Source organism: Astatotilapia calliptera, chromosome 14, assembly GCF_900246225.1.
Source record: "Astatotilapia calliptera chromosome 14, fAstCal1.2, whole genome shotgun sequence".
NCBI lineage: Eukaryota > Metazoa > Chordata > Actinopteri > Cichliformes > Cichlidae > Astatotilapia > Astatotilapia calliptera.
The window spans coordinates 22929009-22953217 of NC_039315.1; the positions used below are offsets into that span (position 1 = coordinate 22929009).

The window sequence follows — 24209 nt, forward strand, 5'->3', positions numbered from 1 at the left end:
GCTCTCAAGATCTATAAACTCCACTGATGACACTAACTGCTGGATGACTAGAAACGTTTTAGACCTTTAGCCAAGACAGAAATATTTTTTCATATATATCACAATTATTTCTAAAACAGTAAGGAAGCATGGGCGGTGATTTTTGTTTTGATGATCATGTTAATAAAGTCACCAGAACAGCTTTTTGTCACTTAGAAAAATATGTGTCAAAAGTTAGAGCATTCTTTTCTCAGCCTGGCTCTTGGTCCATGGATTGCCGGCATATTTAGAATGAAGCAGAGTCAGTCATACATGGAAATTTGAACATATTACCCCAGTACTGAGGACATTTCATTGGCTCCCAGTTCAATAAAGAATTACCTTTAAAATCCTTTGATTAGTTCATAAAGGTCTCAGTGATTTGGCCCTTCAGTACATCTCTGAATGGTTCAGTGTATAAGCCTCTCTGGCCAGGTACATGTACAATTTTGCTTCATACCTGATATGGCTTCAACAAGAATCATAACATTTTATACTTTAGAGACTTTCTCCAGACTTCTGCTAAATTAGGTGCTGGGAAATATACAGCAGTATTCATCTGTTTCTTTTGACTAATAAGTGGGCTGGAGCCTATCTTAGCTATCATAGAGACCGAGGACAGGTCACCAGAGCCAATAGTCATTCAAACATAAGCACAATTACATGTTTTTCAACAGCTATGGTAACTTTCCCTTTACACTTATACTCATTATTCATACTTGACTTATCTGTTTCGTTTTACATCACATTTAAATACGATGACCCTGAGAGAAAACCGAGGAGGGCTTGGCTTAAACGACCTCTAGAAGACTTTTTGAATATTAACGAGAATAGCAGTTGACTGAGGTAAGTCGTTATAATTTAGTCCAGACCCCAGTAATTGTCAGTTGTGTCCCTAGCTGGCACGCGGAAAGTCAGAAACCTTGCCCCTCGACATGTAAGTCACTGTTTTTCTTGCTGCTCTAAGCACGTTATTCCCCCCCCATGTACTCCCTGTCCTTCTGTCCGTCTCTCTCCCCATCTGTCTCCCCGATTGCTCTCCCTCTACGTGCCTCCCAGGCCTGCCTCCCCACCTCTCCTCTCTCGCTCCAGCCTTTTTTTTTTCCGCTTTCCTAATGAGAGCGTGCGTTACGCAGGCATTCAGAAAACCTCTGTTAATTACATGACAAGCATCTCGTTCTGGGACACTAATGAAGAGGGATAGCGAGCTGGAGACGCCACTGGAGTGGTGGTGGTTGTGAGGGTGGTGAGGGTCAGTGCTCACCACTGGGTGGGGTGTTTGAACATGCGTGTGTGAGTATGTGTGTGTTTGAGGGGTGTGGGGATGGGGATTTTGGCGCCAGGCCAGCAGCTTATCAACCAGTGAAAGTTGGACTGTGCATCTAGTCCTCTCCCTACATCTTCAGACTGCTTGCCTTTCATCTTACTCTACTCCCATCTTTTTTTTTTTCTTTTAGTGTAGAACATCAGTGTTTTGATTTGTTTTTCCTAAGCACCATTACATTTACACTTATCAAAGAATGCATTAGCTTTGAACAGCTTTGACTATGACACACACAACTGCTTGATATCCTGATATCGCGAGCTGTGCTGGCCTTTTTTTTTTGGGGGGGGGGTGTAAAAGCCAAAATTCATAGTGTTAGCTTCAGCACGAATCAGTTTGTCATGGAATTAATTAAACAAAGTATTGACTGGCAAAAAAGCAAGAGCTACAGTTCGTGCACACACATAGCTTACTAATAAATCCACACACAGTGGAGTCAGAAGACCAGTGGGGAAAGAGAGCATGAGAGGGAGAGAGAGAGAAGACCTAGGCAGAAGTCCAGCGACTCAGCATGTGATTTGGAGGAACTTGCTCTGTCAAGAGGCACACTCGAACAGAAGATTGCTGTCCCGTACCATCCCTCGTGAAACGCTTGAGAAACACAAACCATCTGGAGGCTATAGTGCACACTCTCAACCCATCAAATATTGAGGATGTTTGTCTGATTTACAGAGCCTATTTAGAACTGTTTGGACAACTTGGCTGAAGGATTGGTGCCTTAATTAAAAATAATATCAAGAGCTAATATTGCCCCCGAGACCTTTGCCTCGCAGTCAACAGTGCAACAAAGACACGGTTCTGTGGCTGAAGATGAAAATCTGAGCCACAAGCACTTCTAAACGAGTATAGTCAGGCCCGAAACAAAGGCTTCTCCACATTTGTGATTTCACTGAGGTTACTGTCCCATTTGCCCCCCCCCCCCCCCCGCCCCCCTCCACCCCACCCCTTTTTCTGTCTGCTGATGCCAATAGCAACGTAGGCTGTTCTAGGCCCAAGTCCACCACAGTGATGGCATATTGATACTGTCATAAAACATTACATTCTTGCTTTATTCATTAGAACTGCGCTTTAATCTAAAAATATCATGGGCAGAGAATAAAACAGAGTTTTCAACAGCAGAAAGATTAGGCCTGCACTTCTCTCGCTGAGCACCACAACTCGGAAACGCTGAGGACCAAAATAGATGTTCCTCTCATAAAGGGCTCCTTCTTTGTAGTCGACATACAGCAACAACATCTGCAGGGCAGTTTCTATGGGGGGAACAGATTCGGGCAGGCTATCAAAGAGAGGCGATCTCCTGTGAGAAGTGGTGGGTGGAGGACTTCCATATTCTCCCTCTCTCTCTGTCTCTCTCCTTCTTTTTTTGTTCTCCTCCCTCGCTCTTTTTATCTTGCGCTTCCAAAAAATCTGTAGCAATCAGGACGATGCTAATAAAAGACCATTAATATCACCTGTCAGTGCTATCTTTGGAAGATCCAAAACGAGAAAATGAGACAAAAGGATTCAGTCTGGAGCTGCTCAACAAGATGTGGGATACCAGTGGAGGACAAACGGCTGCAGCGCTTGAGCAGTGAGCTGACAGGAAACCATCAAGAAAACAAGAAGGATGATGAATATTCCTATGTATCGTAACTAAAAGGAAAAACGTAGTTTAAAGTGATGCTTGAGAACTGTGTAATTTCAGTATAAATATTAGCATATTTTATATAAGGGGTTGTGTTTCAATATGGGCTGTGCATAATGCTGTCATGACCTTAAGTTCACATGGTTTTAGATAAAATAAAAACAAGAAAAAAATGTATTAAATGTTGTTCTTCTGGTAAAAATAACCCAACATAAGTTTAATTCAGAGCTGATCCAGATGCAGTTCAAACCAAGAGAGTGATTGTAAAGGTCGTAAAATCCTGCAGGTTGTTTGACTGATGGTTTTCACCGACTGCGATGGCAAGCCGTTCACTATCTGTTTAATGTAAAACATGAGCAAAGCCAGCAGACGGGCTGAGGCTCTGAGCGGAAAAAGATGGCACCGTAATGGGGAGGTGAAAGGCAAGGGGCAAAGCGATGATAGTAGCTTCATGCAGAGCAGAAGTGTATCTGGGGCCTCGCCTTTGAACTGGTGAGCCGGCTAATTGAAACAGCATTGCCAGGGCATCGGCTGAAGATCTGGATCTCATTCACCCCCGCTTTTATTCAATTTGGTTTCATCACAGGGGCGCGTCTCGTGCTTTTTCTCTCCACATGGCAATAAGTCATACCCTCGCCTTTTGCCCTCGACGTGTTGCCCATCTGTGTCCCCTGGGGGCCCAGAGTGCTGAGGCCCTGAGAACGCCAAGGGATTCAGATGAGGTCTTGAGAAAGCCCCTTATGGTACTTTTTCACGCCTCTCACCTTGGACTTGACCCCCACCCCACATCCCCACAGCTCTTCACTCACTCATACACAGACACACACACCTCTTTACCCCCCAGACTTAAGATTTACTGGTAAGAGCAGTGGTTGTCAGGAGGTTTGGACCGTGCACTTTCTAATTCAAACAAATGCGGCACTGAGGTCACGCTATTATCATGGAGCCACAAGGTGTTTCAGATGCCTCGCAAGTGTTGAGTGCTGAGCTGATAGAGAGAGAGAAGAGGGGAGAAGAAGCAGTATGTGTGTGTGTGTGTGTGTGTGGGGGGGGGGGGGGGTGCTGTTAGGGAGCAATGCTGTGGAAAGCTTGTGAGTTTTCAGCGTGGAAATAAGCAAACAAATGCAGCAATGAATAAGCAAATAGACAGATAACACTGCCCAATCTCGATTACTTATCACTATCCTCTATCAGAACATGTGGATGTAGATTTTGCCTTGTAGTGGGGGGCTTCTCATTTCGCAGAAGAGCAGTCAGTGTTCCTACCACTGCTTTAATCAGTGTCCCGCATGCACCGGCCGACGCTTGCAGTTAAAGGTTGGAGGATGATATGATGGTCAGTGATGTACAGTAAATAAATATGCAGGTGCTTTCTGCTAAGACAAACTGATCTAACAGCCACAGTTTCCTTTAAAAGGTAATTTCAGCCGATGCCAGATCTAAGAAGTCTGGGATACTGTGCCAGGTTACGATAATACAAGAATGTAAAATTGCTGCTTGACACACATGCTCAGACATCTGAGATCCTTGTTTTAAAGAGAGAGAGAGAGAGAGAAAAAATTGCATGTCAGACAAACAACGGTGTCAGAGGACAACATCACAGGAAAGTCAACAGTTGCAATGATAGTCAAAACCTTTGTTTTTTGCCTCCCTGCTGTTTCCTCCCTGTCATGACTCTGATGGAGGAAGAGGAACAAACAAACCAAAAGAAAAAGGAAATAAACAAACCTAAATCTAATTTAGCTAAAAAAAAATGACACTGTTATATTTACTGAAAGAGAATATAGATATTATAATCTTTTGAAACACAAGCTGACTGAAAATAGAGGAAAAGCTACACATGGCAGCACAGGTTCTCTACAAGTTTACACCTACTGTGGCTGCATGTGAACCACATGTGAAGTCCAAAGACTACATACAGAGGAAAAATTGGATTTGGAGAGGATCACCGTAGGACTGAGGGAGGGACTAAAAGTGTGCATATCATTTCTTCCTCCGTGGGATTCGCTGCGAGGCAGGTACAGCATCTCTGCAGTCCACCGCTCAGCTGTCACACTCAGCTGTCCAGCGCTCACAGGAAACTTTTAAACACCGCAGTCGGTAAGTGCAAAGTTGTTGTTTTTTTCTTCTTCTTTTCTTTCTGCATCTTCTTACAGGTCAGTGGTAGAATAAGAAGACGCTGTTATTATCTGCGCTCGTCGCTCCTTTGATCCACGAGAGGGAAAGTGTTGGCTTTAAAGTTTTCGTTTTTTCCCGTCAGGAATTCTTCCGAATGCGTGACGCGTTGTTTCCGACCTATTCCACCGTTACTTATTTTGCGCATAAAAAGTTGCCTTCACGTTTTTGTTTTATTTTATTTTCTCTGAACAAGAGAAACTTCAGGATTGCTAATTGCCTTCAATTAACGGGCTTTAAACTGATTTCTAACAGAGCTCCGAAATGTAGCTTCATATATAAATAGCATCTCTTCATATGACTAAATGTGGAGTTAGACCTATATGAATGTTTTATCTAGCAGTGATTTATTGATTTTTTTTTATTGATTTTTTGCCTTTTTCTCAATAAATCAGAGAGACTTGAACGGCTAAAAGTAAGGCATGCGTTTGATTGACAGAAGTAATTATTCACTTTGTGCTATTTTTTTCTTTCTACGGGAATAAAAGCATTTGAATCTTTTTTTAAATTTATTTATTTATTTATTTTTGATATGCCGAACATCTGCAAGCATTGAGCGGCTGCACATCTTTCTGTCAGCAGCTGCCACAGACTAGAAATGCCAAATTGCTTAACATATGAATGTGACGAAGATGAGACCTGTATGAAACACAACACTGCCCATATCACAACCCACCTCTAATGCAGTCCTTCAGTTCACTTTTCAGTCTCTTTTGTTGGTGCTGCTTTGAGTAAACAATGTTAAGTGATAAGCAGAAGCGTGGAGGAGGGCGGCAAGGAGAGGAGGAGGAGGAAGGAGGGTGAAGGAGAAGAGGAGGAAGAAGCGAGGTAGATGAAAGGAGGAGGCAGACTGGTGTAATGGGAGGGAGGAAGATAGTGGAAGAAGTGGTGGAAATGTTCCTTAGTGGATGGATTTACATCAGCTGAAATTCATTTTTGTTGAGAACATACCAAGATTTTCTTAAAAAAATAACATCCTGTCAGACTTAAACCATGAAGTAGCGCAATGTGAGATGTTGATTGATTGACTACGTGTCAATAGAAATAAAGTAACGCAAATATATATTGTAAATCAAAAACAAATGTAAAAAATGGCATGAAAACAGGATGTTGTGTCCCTGGGCAAGACACTTTACCCTACTTGCCTACTGGTGTTGGCCAGAGGGGCCGATGGCGCGATATGGCAGCCTCGCTTCTGTCAGTCTGCCCCAGGGCAGCTGTGGCTACAACTGTAGCTTGCCTACACCAGTGTATGAATGTGAGAGTGAATGAATAGTGGTATTGTAAAGCGCTTTGGGTGCCTTGAAAAGCGCTATATAAATCCAATCCATTATTATTATTATTATTATTATTATTAAAAAAACAGCTCAAATTTCTATTTCCCTGTATTATCTTGTCTCCTTCTTGACCCCCTTCCCTCTCCCAGCTTTTCCTCTCTCACACACCTATGCATACATGCACATATACCACGGACCTGCACACACAAAGTGTAGACAGCGTGTGACGGATAGGCTGCCTCTCTCTGCCTGCACTGTTTGTACGTTGATCCCTTCAGCAGGCCCTGCTTCTCCTGTCCACAGTGTCCGTGATGAGTTACTACATGGATCCAGTTTCTTCCTACCCAGCCCTTCACCCCTGTGACCGTCTGGGCACACTGGTAAGACCTCCCTCGTAAATTATCTCTGTGTTAAGACTGCCTCGGCTACCTACCACACAGCCATCCACGAGTGTGAGCGAATGAGCGTTTGTGTGTGTGTGCAAACTGCTCAGTGCAGGAATGTGTGCAGGAGCATTAGAGTGGTGTTCTTGTCAGTGTATTAGCAACTCTGGATTCCATCACCTTACAGGAGGATACTCTATTTCTTTTTCAGTTCACTCCACCAGGGTTTGCAGTAAAAGCGCCTGTATCTGTACATGCTGTTCCTCATGATTTCATCAAAAGTTAGGAAACAGAGCTGTTGAACAAGACAATTCTCTACACGGCTGTGAAATTGCCCTTTCGAGCTCCTCTGTGTTGCACAACAAGCCTGCACTGTGTACTTCTCTTTAGCAAGTAATATTGTAAATAATGAGACCTAGGCCTCCAGCCTTGGCACTAACCAATCAAACTGGAGTCAGGCAACCCCAGCAGACCAGCACTTTTCTCAGCTGAGCCACCCGCACTGTGCTTTGCAGCAGTGTGTTTGCAAGAACCCTTAACACTTTCCAAATGGTAGTGCTGAATACAAAGTCAGAGACAGTTGCTGGGAACATTGGGATTCCTGTCAGGTGAGCATTTGAAGGGTGAAGGCCAGTGTGCTGCAAAATAAATGGCTCCATTTGTATGCAGAGCGCCAGCACATTAGGATAATAGACTGAGGTTACATGCAAATGGCAACCCCACCCCGTTCTAATACAAAACACAGAATGATGCCTCTCCCTGTTTCCTAATTGGCTCAGGTGGTGGGGCTTGCCTTTGAAATTGAGACTACTGTATACAAGGGCAGCTTGGTCAAAAGGTGAGCCCATGTCACCTCGGTAGCTTTATTCTCTTGAATTTACATAAATTATCAGCAAAAAGCAAAGGCTCTGATATTTTTTTCTCTCTTTAAGACAATATCTAAGTTCTATGTATTTCACAAAGGCAGTATTCAGAAAACAGCTGCAAAAAGAAAAAGAAAAACTCAAAGAATCACACAGCTTGTTGAAAATGAAATTGATACAAATGCAAATAGTTTCATTTGTAACCTTACCTTTTGTAATGCATTGAATTAATCCTTTTCTTTACATATCTTTTTCACGCAAATAATGAACACAATGAAAGAACCCCAGACATGAAGGATGGAGTGAACAGCAGCAGGTTGCAGGGGCTGTACCCAGAATCACTCATTACCTCCACAATGTACAAAGAAAACTCATTGTTTTACTCAAAAATGAGTTGCAAATTTAGATTTTGGATCTAAATTTGCAACTCACTTTTCTTGCACTCCAAGTTGTTTGCGTGGACATATGGATGTATGATTTCAGACACGGCTATTTTTGGAACTTTACATTTTGTCTTTGCAGAAAAGCAAAAGTGCAAAAAATTATAACCTGTTAACAACACATCATTTGTATTAAGTATATTAAGAACCCTTATAGACCACATTTCAAGTAACACAAAGGTATGTTTAATTAAATCTGCCTGGTTTGCTAGCAATAGACAAGGGCTTTCCTCTTAAAACCACTCGGTGGTAATTGAGTATGTGTTTGTGCGCATATGTTTGATTGTGACACAAATGTAGCGTCTTGTAACAGTGGGCGTTTCAGTTGTTTTTACATGTGCACTGTAAGATTTCTTCACCATATTGCAAAATATGTTGCAATATTCTAAAGTTATGCCTTTCTGTACATGGAATGGTCTAACTGGATTACTGGAGTGAGGCCAAACACAAAAATACATCTAACTGCGTCACATACATGCTATATAAGAATGCTGAAGTCCTATACACCAAAGACTATTCAGTTCTGCAACAACAGTAAGCATGTCATGCTCTCACTGATTAATAGGTATAATGTTTTGAAAAAAAATGTAATTTTCACACATTCCACTACACATAAACTCAATGTGCTTCACATAGATTATTAAAACAAACAGGATGCTGCTAATACTTATACTCAAAAATGGTGAGCATTGCAAGCCCCACATCCAAAATATATGAATTTTCATTTACAGTAGTCGACAGTAGTCGTCCCCCTGAGAAATTACTTGACCCTAAACTTCTATTAGATTTCCCAATACTTTAGTCCCTAAAATAACAGGTAGGCCATATAAAAGCATGCATTATAAAGGCAGGCTCCTCCAAATATAGGCTGACCCCGACATTTAAAGTTGTTCTACATGAGCTGAATGAGCTGAATATTATGGTGTCGATGGTATCTGCATTGGTATCTGCGACAGCCTGTCTACTCCATAAATCCTCCATGTGGCTCCCTTCTTCCCTATCTAACTTTCCCTCCTTTGCTGACTGACTTGATAGAAAATGCAAATCTCTCAAGAACCTTGTAAACTGGCCTCCTCGATTCTTTGGTCATGTTAGTCATCCATAAAACTAGATAGCTACTGATAAATGGTGCAGTGCTTAAACAGGAGCTGCTTATCAGATTGCCAGTCACTCTGTCTGCTGGGGCTGTCACTTACACATGTGACATAAATCATAGGATGCTGTAGTTATATCCAATTATATATCCAGTTATATAAGCCGTCATGTGCCTGTGAGAAAAACGCCAGTTTTAAAGAATGCTATTTCCTGATGTTTTTCATGAGTGGTCAAAGTTAGATTTTGATTTACTAAAAATGGCTATCTTCTTCGCCACTGTCTCTTGTTTCCTGAAAGAATTTTATATCTCTTTAGCCCTGCTGCCAAGTGCTGACTTTAGACTTCCCCCCCAGTGCAGCCTCTTACGTGAACAGTTCTGCGATAAGCAGGATAAAACAACAGCGCAAAGATAAACTGAATGAGTCAAATTTAGCTGCAGGGGTTATCTGTATGTGAGTACAATGAAAAAATGTTTCCAAAATACAAGGTTACACTCTGGGACAAAGCCACCGGACAGCTATATTGATAAGCTCATACGTTAACATTTTTCATTGGTTAACACATCAAATTTAGCTGCATAATTATTCAATGGAAAGGCACACTAACCAACAGGCTTTTCCTCTTGTTCTTCAAGGGTTCAAGTGATTTTGGGTGATTTTAAACCCTGACCATATCTTTTATTCTAACACTCACACACTACAGAAGTTTTAAAAGGAGCATTTTCCACATACATCCTCATTAGCTATGCTATCTGAGCTCACTATAACTAAAATCCCAATTAGGAAGACTGTATAACTTAATGTTAGAGGCATAAACTAAGTCCATACCACATTTTGTGTTGCTAACTGATTTATTTAATGTTTATCAAATAAAAAGTCCCCATCCCTCGTTTGTGAAGTTTGGGTGATTTTTAAAAAGATTTCTTTTAAGAAAGAATGAGCAGTTGTATGCAGAGAATGCATGCAACTGCACATTTTGTTTGTCATCTTGTGGATAAATGATTACAAATTAAATTTTGTCTCCATTGTTCATTTTGTCTCCAGAGGCAGAGTGGAGGTGTGGCAATGGGCCCACAGACCCAGCACCCAGGTGTGGTTCACCCTCATCAGCAGTATTACCCATCACAGCCCCTTTACCCTCACGATATACCCCTGCAGGAGGTTCCGGACGGACGTGAAATGTGCCCTACAGGTAAGAAATCATCAGTCTGATGTCAAGTGTATGTAGTATTTATGAACTGATTCTCAACCAGGACCCATAATTTAACAATTTTTAATTGTGATAGCGTTTTGATCAAGTTAACCTTTTACAATCAAATGTTAATGTTCCTAATAGACCCTTAGTTGCTTGATAGAAACATTGTCATAGCTTGTATGAAACCACAAGATGCAGAAGTGGTAATCTGTCAGAAAATAGAGATTACAATTTGCCTCCTTTTTATTCCTTCTTGTATGTGATTCGGCACTACAACAACAAAGAGCAACCAAAAGAGTTTGTATGCTAAATGGATTCATCTCTTCGATCATGGCACACCAAATCTTGCTCATTTTGTTGTTATAACACAGTAAAGCTATTTTAACACATGTATTGTCACCATGAATGTCAAACCCCGATGCCTGTTTCAGTCAGAGCTGACAGCCTTTAACTTATCATCTTCCAGGTACAGAATAGTGAAGGTAATTGTCTGGAAAATTCACACCAAGCTGAGTGGACATCTTGTGCTTAGCTGCCTGCATAGGCTCTATGAAGGAGGCATCAATGCTTAAATAAAACTGAGTATTTCCAGTTATGTGAAAAAAGTCCCTGCTGTATGCTAGATGGGGAAAAGGGGAGCTCAGGACAAGGGTCTAACCTGATTGTCATCTTCCCTAACCCGCAACCTAACCTTAAACCAAGCTTTCAAAAGTAAAATGTGATGATTTACACTGTGGACATGCGTTGCTCCTATTAATAGAGACCCCAAAGTGGAACAGATTTATGTTTCCACAACTTCAGTATTGCACACATTTAAGGACATGCACACACACACATGCACGCGTGCAGAGTCTCAACTTGGCCTGTTGTTCTGCGTCTGCTGCACGGGGGATGTTGGTGATGCTGACCCTGAGGGCAATGCCTTTACCAGATACCCTCATACCCCCCTCTCTTACGTTCTCTATCTTCCTCCCACTCTGTTTCTGGGGGCAAATGCTCTTCATTTTTCTTCTAACAGCCCTCTCTTTCTAGGTTTTTTTTTTTCGTTCATTGTTTTTCAAATTAGTTTTATTTTAAACTGGAACATTCCTCCCAGTGCATTTGCCTGCGTTTGACTCTGGCCTCTTCTACTTCTCAAAAGTGATTGATGCTGTTGGACTGGGACACACGCCACGGGAGTAAGATAGGGGTGCTGGGGGGCACAGGCTTTCTTCCGTCACCTCCCTGAGCTGGATGCAGGGGCAAGACAGGGGGCCAAAGGGCGGCCATCTTTTTCCCAAGCCTCTGGTTTGGTCTCTGGAGAGGTGGAGGGGGGCTAAGTGCTTGTGTGTGTGTGTGTGTGTGTGTGTGTGTGTGTGTGTGTGTGTGTGTGTGTGTGTGTGTGTGTGTGTGTGTGTGTGTGAGAGAGAGAGAGAGAGAGAGAGAGTATGTGTGTGTGTGTTTGTACGTGTGTGTGTGTGCATATGCTTGCATACGCCAGTACAAGAGGGAGTCAGGATTTGATGGGATTTGCTGATGTTTGTTACAGAGACACACTCTTTTGGAGCACTCACTTCATTCCTCCCAGCGCTAAACCATTGACATAAACATTGCTAAGTGGAAAAAAATGACCGAGTGCTGACCTTCTTTTTTTTTTTTCTCGTTCTCGTCTCCAAAATCCATGGAGACCGCAGGTCTCAGAGCATTTGAGCCACCTGGAGATGCGGTTAGAGTCATTTAGCTCTTAACAGCAATGTCATAAGAACTGCTTTGGTTTCTGTCCTACCACCATACGCTGTTATGAGTTGCCGTTAACCTCAAAAAGCTGCTCAATAATCTCTGACACAGTCTCCACACCCCGAGCCGTTGATTTGACTCATTTCTTTCAAACTGAAAAAAACAAAGAGAAACTTCTCTTAATAATTTCACATTTGCAAATTCTGAATACCCGCAAACGATTTGTGTAGACTTAGAAATACAGGTGCAAACAATTTTAAGTTTCTGGTGCTGTGCAAGCAGAGCTTTGGAGATTTCTCGTATTTGAACGCATACTTGTTCTTTTTCAGACCACTGAGGTTTTGCCAGTTTTAAATTCTGTTATTTTTTCACATCTGTAAACCCCCCTCTTTATGTATATTCATGTAACAAATCCATTGGCGCTATAAATATAAACACAAACATGTCATGTCTGTCTTGGATATTTGGGATGAAATATTTTGTGTGTCGTTTAAGGTGGTTAGAGCCTGATTTTGCAACTGAAGTCACTATTTTTCCCCTTGTGAATGGACTGGGTGTGTTTAAAATGAAACGTGTTACTGTGAGAAAGAAAAGATACAGAGCAGATGTGAGGCAGGGATTTAGGATGTTACATGCTTGGCCCTGAGCCCAATGTCACACACACTGCTTCCTGACAACAGCCATGACATGGTAATGTTTACACTAACCCAGCTCTACTCTATACTCTCCAACACTCACACCAAAGGATCTGTTGCAAACGCCCACTGAGGAAATTCACTTTATGTGCATGTGTGAGTTAAGTATGCGTGTGTGTGTGTGTGTGTGTGTGTGTGTGTGTGTGTGTGTGTGTGTGTGTGTGTGTGTGTGTGTGTGTGCTAATAAAAGAGTGAGGGTGCATTTCTGCACAATCTCACCAAAATCCAGGCACAGAAATCACACACATGCAAACACGCTCCACCAACATCCTGGAGTGATACACACTCGCGTATTCATTCATTAAATTCACACCCTGCACTCTTGTGTGTATTGTATTACAGCATCCTTCCATTCAGTGAAACAGGCACACACACACACATACAGGGAGGCGCACACACACATACATTCACTCCCAGGCTCTCCTGAGTTCACTGTACATTTAAACATGCACTCCCATTTAGTACACGCAGACACAGCTGTGATCTGGCACTCAGAGACCATTGGCCTGTGTTTTATATGATGTGATTTGACAGCTGGACAGTTGCAAGAGGAGGGGAATTGGGGGGGGGGGGGGGGGGGGGGGGGGGTGGAGTACAATTTTAGGAGAGAATATGGATAGGGAAAAAGAGAAGTCACAGAAGTGGGACTGCAGTGGTGGGAGGAGAAGAGATGAGGGGAGGAGGATCTAAGATGTGGGGCCTTGAGTGGAGTTGGGGGGGGTTCGCCTCTGATGAGGGGCACGTCCTCACGGGCGAAGGCCCATTTTTTATTTTCTAAAAGTAAACAGGCAGCCTGCGGGGGTCTGGAGGGTTATGGGAAAGGAGGAAACATTGATACTAATCAGGCCAGCGCACACTTCCCCCTCTAACAATAAAACAAAACAAGAGTGGAAACACGGAAAAGCGGCAGACAACTGTGGGGGAATGGGCTACACAACTGTGCACATTTGAAGCGCATGGCATGGTGATAGAGCTAAAGCAAGAAATGCAAGTCAATAAAAATAGTGAAGAGTTCATCTGCTTCTACTACACTGCACATTTGTAGTTTTATTTTTAGATGTCTGAACCGTTTGAATGAGTTTCCACATTAGGCTTCTGAGACACGGTTTACAATAGAGCCACTCTGGAATCTCTATCCCATAATTCAAAGTTCTGCTTTGGTTAACTGAAATCTTGAAATTATTTTTTTGCTTCTTCTCCTTTGATGAGCCATTTTCTCCAATGCTTTTTAAAATATCACTTGAGATCGTCAGAAATGCATTTTTCCCCTTTTCACCTACAGCTTTTGGCATTGTACCCTGATTGAAAAATGATTGCTTTCTTCTCTGTTAGTGTTGTAATTTTATTTATTTATTCTCTTTTTGGAAACGCTCTGCTTTTAAGTACCAATCATTTTTTAAACTTCCCTTTCCCAGAGTTCTACAGGCCATATTTCTAGGAAGTGTTCCTGTGGTAAGTTCCTCTTGATAGCGCAGTGACTAATTACAAACCACTTCAGTAGGAGAACATGCAGTTCTGAAAGACATGCAATCACTGACGGGGGTGATGATGCAACAGATGCCAGCTCACCAGGAAAGGTGGTGCTTTAATGAATCCTGTGATAGACCTCCCATTGTTTTAATGTTTATGTCGTGAGCATAGCAATATGCAGAGCTTTTAATAACAATGAGCGTACTTTACCAGTAGCGGTAAAAGTGAATTCCTCTAACTGTATCCCGTAATTTGCGTTGGTTGTTGAGTCAAGTCCTCTTTGTAATAGTTAATGGTCAGTTGCTCACTTTAGCATTTTAATATAAACTGAATTTATACAACAATTAACCAAAGGAAAAAAAAAAGAATCCAACAACTGCTTGTTTCTTAACTGAGTGGATCATTCCTTTGGGCGTTGCTATTTACTATGATACACAACCTTCATTTTTCATATGAAACATAGAGTAACACTGATGTATGATCCCTTTAGCTGTGAGGACTAGCAGACTGCGAGACTGTGCTAATAATGGAGAGGAGGGAGGGAGGGAGAAGAACGCAAGACAAGTAAAGGGAGGTCTGGGAGGCAAAGAGACGCGGAGGGGGGTGGGGATAATTGAATTATCTGCACAATGGAGTGATGGGGGGCACGTGGTGCCGCTAATGGAGGAAGAGATGTCCTTTTTAGCGGAGCTAATTGTTCAGAAAAGAGCTGAGCCTTTGTTCAGGGAGGCCCTGCTACTTTCCCAGTGCACTTTACATCCACACAATTTAGCGGCGTGTGCGCACACACATACACACAAAAACACATGCACGCGCACAAACACATTCGGGAAGAAAAAGATTTTGGAATGCGAGGCATAAGAAAGAGATGTGCACAAGCACAGTAGACATCTATGAGCAGAGACAGACTCACACATACAGGGACACAGCACTCCTGTCCCAGCTAACCCTCTGATCTCAGCAGGAGTGCATCCAGCCTGTGGCACCTTCAGACAGCATCCACCACAGATAGAGCTGAGACTGAGCTGTTAGACAGAAGCCACAAGGACCCCACTGTTTTACTGTTTGACTGTCTGCCCTGTGTGTGTGTGTGCGTGTCCCATATGTGTGTGTGTGTGTGCTTGAGTGGCTGTAAATAAATGACTGACTGATTACATGCTAAATGGCTTCTATTCACGCAAATACCATACCCATCAGATCATAGACATTCTCTGGGACTTTGGGATTTTATCCCAGTCATCTTTTAAGGCTTCGCGTTTGTAAATGTGTGAGAATGCACACGCCAAACATCGAAAGCCTCAGAGCATCCAAGGCTCCTGCAACTACTGCGAGGGTGCCGCCATCAAAGACAAATATCACTTGACAGCTGTATGGATTGCTCTAAATCAAATAACCTTTCAGTTAACTCTGTGAAAAGTAGCAGGTGCAACGGTTACATCTGAGGATTATAGACAGGCAGAAAGCACAGATGTGCCAGTAAGAGACTGACAGCAAGCAGCAGCGAGGAGAGAGAGAGAAGGCTGTTTTTGCCGGGGGTGCTATACAGCAACACAAATGAGTGAAGGCAGCTAACTGTCAAAACCATGGAAACAGCATTTGCCAGGTGAAGAAAAAGAGACACTGCAACCAAAACTTGTTTGATCTAGGACATGTGTCCTGGGGGTACTGTACATGCATGAGACGGTCGTTTCATGTTTATTGCTAAAAAGAAAATGACACAATTGTTTTAGCAGTTGCTTATGGAATTCAGATTGTTCAAAACTGTGTTATAATAAGCTTGTACGACTGATGATGAGAAGCTGATTGTTTAGCATTTAACCTTTCCTCATGTCAGAGTGCTGTTCGCCTTGCTTTTAAGGTTCATTGTACACCAGACTATCTAAGGCAATGGCCACTGCTCTGAGAAACAGCTCAACAATGTACTAACATAATATAAATATATTCAGATGCATAGTGGAGCCAAGAATTTCAAGAGCTTTTGTAATCACTTTTTAACAGGATTATTATTAAGATATTAGTTTACCAATTAGTATGCACGTTTCATCACTAAAATCAAATGAAATATTAACAAAATATGTAAATCAATAGAGATGGACAGGAACAAAGTGAAAATCATCCAGAGTGTCACCAGCCCAGATATTAGTCAGCAACACCATTAAACTCTAAATGGCTGCCCTTAGGCACAAAAGGACCCAGGCTGTCCTTTTAAGAGCAGATACAAGGGAGTTCATTAACAGAAGACAAAGAGGTTCAGTCAGAGCGTTTGAGAGACCGACGTGCTGACTGCTGGAGAGCTACTGTTTCTTCCTCCATTCTTCTCCTCCATCACCCCCTCTACTTTAAAGCCCCCCTCCCTCCCTGGTGAGGCAGCTTTTCTCACCGCAGAACCCACCAGCACTCCTCACAGATGAGGCTCCTATCAGGGCAATGAAACCCGATCCAGGGCTGCTAATGGAGTCGGTGAAGTACCACCAGTTGAAAAAAATCCATGCATGATCAATATCCCTGGCTCCCCAGCCTCCTCCCACATCGTCCCATTTAGACGTACAAGTGTACAAGACATGCAGATGTATCGTGTGGATGTGCATCATAGGATGTACCATTGATTCATTCTAACTAGGTTTCTTAAGATGGGGCTGGCTGTGGGATATGTGCTCTAAAGAAAATTATTTACATTTTAAATTTCTTACAAAACCTGGTTAAAAATGAATCATCTGTTATTACAGCTTCTGTTGCCATGGGAGGTGCTCCTTGATGGTAGTAGCTTGTGAAGAGTGGAGTCCTACTGTGGCAAAAAGCCCAGTCTTTCTTTTGTCTTTATTCTTTTTCAGCAGCAGAACAAATACATGATTCAATTTCCAGTGAGGCATGGTCATTGTTCCTGATTATTGGCAGATAAAAAAAAAAAAAAAGCGAGCAGAAAACTAAAGAAAAAGCAGTTTGCATTTCCCAAACTAGATTTTCATTGACGGTCTCGGTAATGCAGATCGATTTAAACATCCAGACAACTAAACCTCGCATTACTTTTGTGCCTTATTTTTATTTTATTTTTATATCTTCATTTTCAATAAAGGTTAATAGGGCAACTGTTTGTAAAGACAAACTTTGTTATGACTGTGCTGCAGCAGCATAAAGAACACAGACGTGGCTGACTTTTATTGATCTCTGCAACCTGAACAGGAAATACTCTGAGGTGTTTATGAGGGTGAGTTACAAGTTATGAGGATGCCTGGACCCACAGAATATATAGGACAGAGACAGTCCAGGTTCTTTTAGCTCTTAGTAACTTCATCTCAGCTATATAGCTTATTTGTTTTGAGATTTTAGTAGAAATACTATTTCCACACATTAATAACTCTGATTTAATAACTCAGACTCTGATTTATAGATCAACATTAATTCATTCCTAATGGTTTGGCATGCTAAATTAGGTGATAAAGACGTTTTTTTCCGTTAGTCTCTCTTAAAAATATGTGTTTACATATTTAAAATGTTCATCATCAAATCACCAGCGTGTTTCTCAACATCAAGAGCAAGGCGCCGAGTGCGTACGATGACGTATGTAGGCTGCTCGGGGTCACAGGTAACAGCTTTCACATGAGCTGGTGTGTGTGTGTGTGGGGGGGGGGGGGGGGGGGGGGTGTCTAGAGGGAAGAGGTGGGTGTGGGGTGGGGGGTGGGGGGGGTCCTTGTAATTGAATTGTGAATCAGCTAGCAAGTTATTCCCAGTCACCGCCCCCTTCTCTGTCGTCGCACTCTGGTTCTTCACAAATGCAACGCCCATAGCCACAGATACAGAGGAGGGAGTAAGTGAGTGAGTGTGTGAGTGAGTGAGTAAGAAAGAACGAGGAAAAGAGGGAGTGTGTGTACCGGAGAGGGAGAAAGATAAGTTAGGAGTAAAAGAATCTGAATCGTTTCTTTCTTTTCCATTTCTTTTTTTTAGTGTGAGAGGAGAATATTATATATATATATAAATATATATTTTTTTACAAAATCAAGAACTGATCGGGACGCCAGAGGAGGAGGAGAAGATTTTTTTTTTCCTTTGAAATATATTGCGCTTTTGGAGGTGTTAGAATTAAAGAGGGAGGCGGCGTTATTAATTCACGCTGATCTGATGATCATGACGGCAGCTGTCGATATGAAACCGACGTTAACAATCATAAAGGCTGAAAAAATGGACGGTGAGTAATCTCAACTCTTCTGAGCGCTTTGACAGCTAACACGAGACTTACTGTACATTACTCCTCAATGTTTCTTTGTAACACAAGCGGCTGTCTCCGGATTACGCTCACAGTAAAGCACGCTGCTAATTCTCGAGAACAAGTAGATGAGCTGAGAGAGGGACATAACGTCCTGAACGCATTTCTTTGATGAAGGCGCTGCTGGTTGCTCAATATTGGACTCTACAGGCAAGACTTGAGAAAGATGAAATCATGCCTGAGGGTCTAGAGTCTTGCAATAGACTGTACTGTATGCATACATGCATGCGTGCGTGTGTGTGTGCTCCGTATTGCTAGAAATCCGGCTCTGACAGGTGTGACTGTTTCAGATGTGATGATGTGCTAATATGAAAAAAAAGTTAGGACACTGGACTTTTTACATTTATGATCAGTCATCACAAAGCATGCTGCTTTGCATAGCATTGGCAATTTTTACTAGTACATGCAAACAGCAGTGTGACTTTTACTGTTTATGCATGTGTGTAGCTGCCACTTTAAGACACGCTGTATGTTTTATGACAGTTCTCTGATGATCTCAAGCATGAACAGCTATCCGAGTTAAGTTTTGCCACATTTCCTCTTTTTGTACAGATGGTAACCCTATCTCTCTAATCCTGCTTTGATCTCACCTAACACTGACCCATATATTCCATGCCATGCTGGAGAAATCCAAGGCATATTGCCCAGCCGGCATGGGAGACAGGCAGTGGTGCCTAATAACCCCCTCCCCTCCCCTCACCCACCAACCAAACTGCCTCCTCTTTCTCCCTTTCTTCTCTGCCTCCCTCCCCACCACCTCCTCCTTTAGTGGCTGAAACTGACTTTCCAGAAATCAGGAGAGGCAGGCTGAGGTGATGAATCTGCAGTGCTGAGGCTTGCCTCTCTCTTAACTCCACTGCCCAGAACCCTTTGGATCACTCCAGGGGTAGTCCAGGGCGCAGGCAGGGGAGGCCGCAACTGTAAGCTGTTTTCGTGTTGGGGTTTAAACCTTTGCGTGGTTTCACTTCTCTCTTTATCTTTTTTTTTCATAGCATATGGTGGCACGTTTGCAGGATTTGCATTCAGCAGCTTTTTACATTAACCAATCCCCCTGTGCTTTTGCAGTTCAGGTGCAGAGAACCTATTAGCAGAGTAGCAAGCAGCAGTGATGCATCATGGAAATCTGATACTAATTGCTAGTGCTGACCCACTAAGGGGCTGTGACTCACCACATTAACCGCCTTCTCCCTGCTGTCAATACCTGCAGAGCATAGATTCATACATGCACATCACACAAAAGTCGCAAATTCTGCTGACAGCTGCAGAATTGTTGCCAAAGCGTAGCACAATCTTGCAAAAGCATTTCGCAACTCTCGCTCCTACTTACGCTAAGTTGGGTGCACTCAGGTCAAGCCAAGCCTGCCAAGGAGCAGTTCACAACTTCACACAAACACATCCTTTCTTCACCTCCCTCTCGCATGCATACACGCACACACTCACGCACACTGTTCTTGTTTACTTCTTGGTGTTACCATAGTCGCAAGATAGATGTACTACCAATGGCCAAGGCTGTTCTTCAGCCTGATAAGAAATAACAAATTTAAAGGCATGACCAAGTTGCACTTGCCCTTTGCTTACAGCTTACTGAAAGAAAGTAGTCCACACAGGTCAAGTTCTTGGACTGTTACTGTGAGAAGCACCTCTGCAGCAAGTGGTGATGGCAGCTCAGCTTTAGCCCCGTCAGGTCTATGGCATTGTTTTGAATAACACCTGCAGTCACACACTGCACATGCATGCACACCCTGCTAACAGTCTTAAGTGGTTTCTAGCCCACCTTGCTCTTTTGTTTGTTTTCTTTTTTTGACGGAAGTGACAGCAGAGGTAACTCTTTAAAAGTCATTCGCGCAGAGGTAAACCCAAAATAACACCGCTTACTTCACTGTTATGGGATTCACTTCGAAGCACCCCAAGCTTACTTTGTTGTGACCCAGCCGGTGGGGTTGTTGTTGCTGAAAGCACTCTCTAGCCACGAGGAAACTTCTACAGAGACTAATTTGAAAGATAGTGTAGAACATTACCTCACCAGGCGCATTGTAGTACATTTGAGAAACATTTATTATGGCTGCCCAGTGATGGATTTAATATTCAACAGAGTTAATTATTTACAATACAGTTTTTAGACCTGAATGAGCAGTCCCTGTTTTGTTTATGTCTCTGCCAGGCCTGAAGGTCGAGGTTCAGTGAAAGACAGGAATGTTTTGTGAATATGCCCTGCTGGGTGGTATGCATAGAAGCATAGAAATAGCTTTGGCAAGGTTCAGGTTTATCTGATCAAAAATGCTGCACTTTGTTGTAACTGGCAGTTCTGACGTTTCTTCCGAGAGACCTTATATGGCATCCAAATCCACACTTTAAAAAAGGCAGCAGATGCACAAGCACATACAGGCCATGGCAAAAACAGTAGACTCATAGAAGGACTTCACCTACTTTCTCTTTCATGGTTCCTCTCATGTTGGTGCACTGTGGAGAGGAGTAGTAGCTTGAGTCAGGAATGAGGGAGTTACATAAGTTTTTTTTTTCTTTCTTTCTTTAGTGCGTTTGTGACAGCACTGCTTGAGTAGCACAGTGTAATATATGCCAGTGTTTGAGTGTGCGTGGCTGGCTAGCAGCTGTGCAAACACTGTTTGGGTGATCTGTGCTTCTCTTGATGTGGTCTGTCAATGAACTGGGCCAAACAGAGCAAACGGGTCAGTTTTTCTTCTGATGTCTGGCGTGTCGAACTATCTAGTTTGTGAGATCAAAACTTTAGTCCAGCCTCACCTACTTAACATGAGGTTTCATTTGAATGGGATTCGACTGTCCCTAGAGGGCAACAGATATCAGTTTGCTCAATGGGACTCCCTGTGACAATTTGGCTTTCACAATGACTCTTTCTTTCTTTCTTTCTTTCTTTCTTTCTTTCTTTCTTTCTTTCTTTCTTTCTTTCTTTCTTTCTTTCTTTCTTTCTTTTCAGTGTTGCACAGTGGTGCCACTTTGTTTCATTAAATGGGTTATTCCCGCATCCAGTCAGCCAACCATTCACTGGTTCCTACATCTGTTGCGTTGCCCATAGAAACATAAAACCGTTATGGTGCGTGGGTCTTTCTTGATGCTTCCCTCGTGACTACACACCTTAATATTTGCTTATAAAGCTTAGTCATAAAAAAGGCGTGCTAGCTCCACAGACAGCAGTCGACTAAATAATAAGCATATGGTGAGTAAGGGGTTGAGGAGCTACCAAGGTGTGGCCAATGAGGCTACAGTAAATGGCTATAAAAGCAAAAGAGATCACAAAGGCTAGAATGCCTTTCTCGCAGCTTCTGATTTTATTTGCATTACATAAAAACACCGACAACCAAAGCAAAGGAGAGAGGAACAGAAAGCATTAAAAAGCATTTTTTGTTACTCTTTTCAGTCATTCACCCACCCACTGACTCAATTCCTCCACTAGCATTCTTCCCCCCTCCTTTCCCTTTCTCCCTCTGTTTCAATGTCTTTCTGTTGGCCACATGAGTTTCTCTCATGCCCTTGATGTGGTATATACTGTAGTGAGTTCCCGGTGAATGCACTTTGTCCCATCCCCAGTCATTCCTAGTTTGTAATCCCTGAGTCATGGGACTAGACGCCTGCTACACCACACGCCACTGGCTATGCGCCGGTGTTGATTAGCTTACAGCTATCACAGTCCTCTGCCCCTCATTACTAGTATGACGGGGAACCCTGACTAGCTTTTCACTGTCCAGAAAGGCCTTCAACAACTGCCCACGGATCTCTACATTGTCGTGAAAATCTTTTTTTTCACAGAGTTTCTGTTTTATATTTCCACATTTAGTAGCTGTGTTTCCTATAATAAAATGGAAACTTGGCCGGTTTAGGAACACGCCTGCTTTGGGGATCAGTCCACTGTCTTTAAAGGTAGTCGGTTTGTTTCAGTGCAGATGTTCGGCTGTCCACAACGAAGTCGGATAACTTATTTTGCTCGGCGTGTGCTCTACATTGTGCTCACTTTCTTCTCTTTTGTCTATGCTTGCTTCACAACACCTGTTTTCGGAGTTGGTGTGCATAGCATGCTGCTTTTGTAATCAGGTGAGCAAATGGGGCACAGCCACCGAGTGTGCCCATATCAGACCCACAGCGTCAGATGTATGTAGATCGACCAGCCCGCCAAAGCAACAGATGACAGAGAGGGGTGGTGTTTGCTTGGCGTTTAAGTATGATTCTGCGATGCCTGTAATGAGCGACACAGTCAAATGGAAGACATATGTCCAGAGTGTGTGTTTTATGGGCTGTGTTAGTTAGAGTACTTTTTTTTGTATTAAACATTTCATCACTGTTATTTTGTCGTAGAAATTGGGAGTGTAGACCATTGTTATTTTTGCTTCACGTAAGTTCTTATTGCAGACACTTCTTTGTTGCTCTGCAACGTGTATTTGTTTTATGTGTGGTTTCAAGGTAACTGTGACCACATTTTGAATCACCAGCAGGAATTTTACAAGATCTGGTCATTGCTTTAATCATGACCAGTCACATTGTCAAATGAAGCAGCACGATATCCCCGTACGTCCAGTCATCCTTTAACTAAATGAGTCACACCCTGTCTATGTATGCTTGTCTATGTGAGTGTGTGTTTAAGAGAGAGAACTAAAGAGAGTGAGATAAGATATTTCGAGCACCAGTTTACACAACTGCAACGTTAGTCTCATGTTTTTTGAAATCACTTCCATCTCGTATTGCAAAACCCTGAGTTGTAACTTTCCAGCTATCAAAATCCTAGTTTAAATCTTTCAATCAGTACAGTCAGCCAAACCTGAGAAGTTTCACAGCATCGTGAAAAGCGTGCATATCTTTATAAAAAAGATAAAGGAAGAAAGATGTGGCCAGATGTTTTACGCTCCTATTAGCTGTGGAGCTGACACGGAGCCCAAAATAGAAGAGCGATTCATCTTCTTGAGCTGAGACCATTTTGCCACTCAGACCGCGAGTCATTTTTGGTCGCATTAGAGGAAAACAAGAAAGCTGTGAGAAGCACATTGGCGATTGTAAAACAGAGGTGGAATGCGAGGCATGCAACATGAAAACATGGCGGTCTTGGGAGAATTTATTTATGAAGTATCCATCTGCCGCCCAAAGTTCGCCGTCTAACAAGCAACAGTCTTCTTACATGTGTATATGTATGATGTCTAATTGGACCCAACCGTTACAAGCATACATGTTGCAAACCGTAAGCATGGTTGTGTTGCAGACGGCTCCATCCAAGTGTGTGAACGTGCATCTTTATACTGTCCCACATGAATCGTGCGTGTATCAGGAACCCGATTGCGGAATGTATCAATTTGGACTAAAAATGGGGCAGGCACCATGTTTTGTGGAAAAAATGCAACACAGAAAGTAAACTGTTTGTCAGATATGTCGTGTGTTTGGTTTAACGCCTAAACAGTTCCTCCAGAGCATCCCATGTCTGTTTATAACAGCAATGGAGCCTGGACATGGCTAGGCTAGCGCCACCTGCACTCTGGACTGTAGCACTTCCCTGTCAACCCCCCCCCCCCCTTTTTTTTTTTCTCCACTATGCACTGATGCATAAAACAAGATGAACTGATCTTATTGGACTAAGTAAGTAAAAACAGACCTTTTCACACTGTTAAAGACAGACCAGTGCAGCTTTTAGCCAGTTAAAGTTGCAGCAAGGAGCCAA

At 42.6% G+C, this 24209-nt stretch overlaps 1 protein-coding gene across 3 annotated transcripts in view; it reads left to right on the forward strand.

Annotated features, from left to right (window-relative positions):
* The first annotated feature begins 4913 nt into the window (after positions 1 to 4913).
* ets1 (v-ets avian erythroblastosis virus E26 oncogene homolog 1) overlaps positions 4914 to 24209 on the forward strand; it is a 35315-nt gene continuing 16019 nt past the window's right edge. The window contains exons 1-3 of one of the 3 annotated variants that reach the window (XM_026191928.1): positions 4914 to 5066; positions 6722 to 6798; positions 10243 to 10390. In XM_026191928.1, the coding sequence (XP_026047713.1) occupies positions 6730 to 6798; positions 10243 to 10390 (217 nt within the window). In that variant the 5' untranslated portion in view covers positions 4914 to 5066; positions 6722 to 6729. Of the gene's footprint in view, positions 5067 to 6721; positions 6799 to 10242; positions 10391 to 18012; positions 18458 to 24209 lie in introns of those variants that run through there. The other 2 variants (XM_026191926.1, XM_026191927.1) reach the window with 2 other exon arrangements.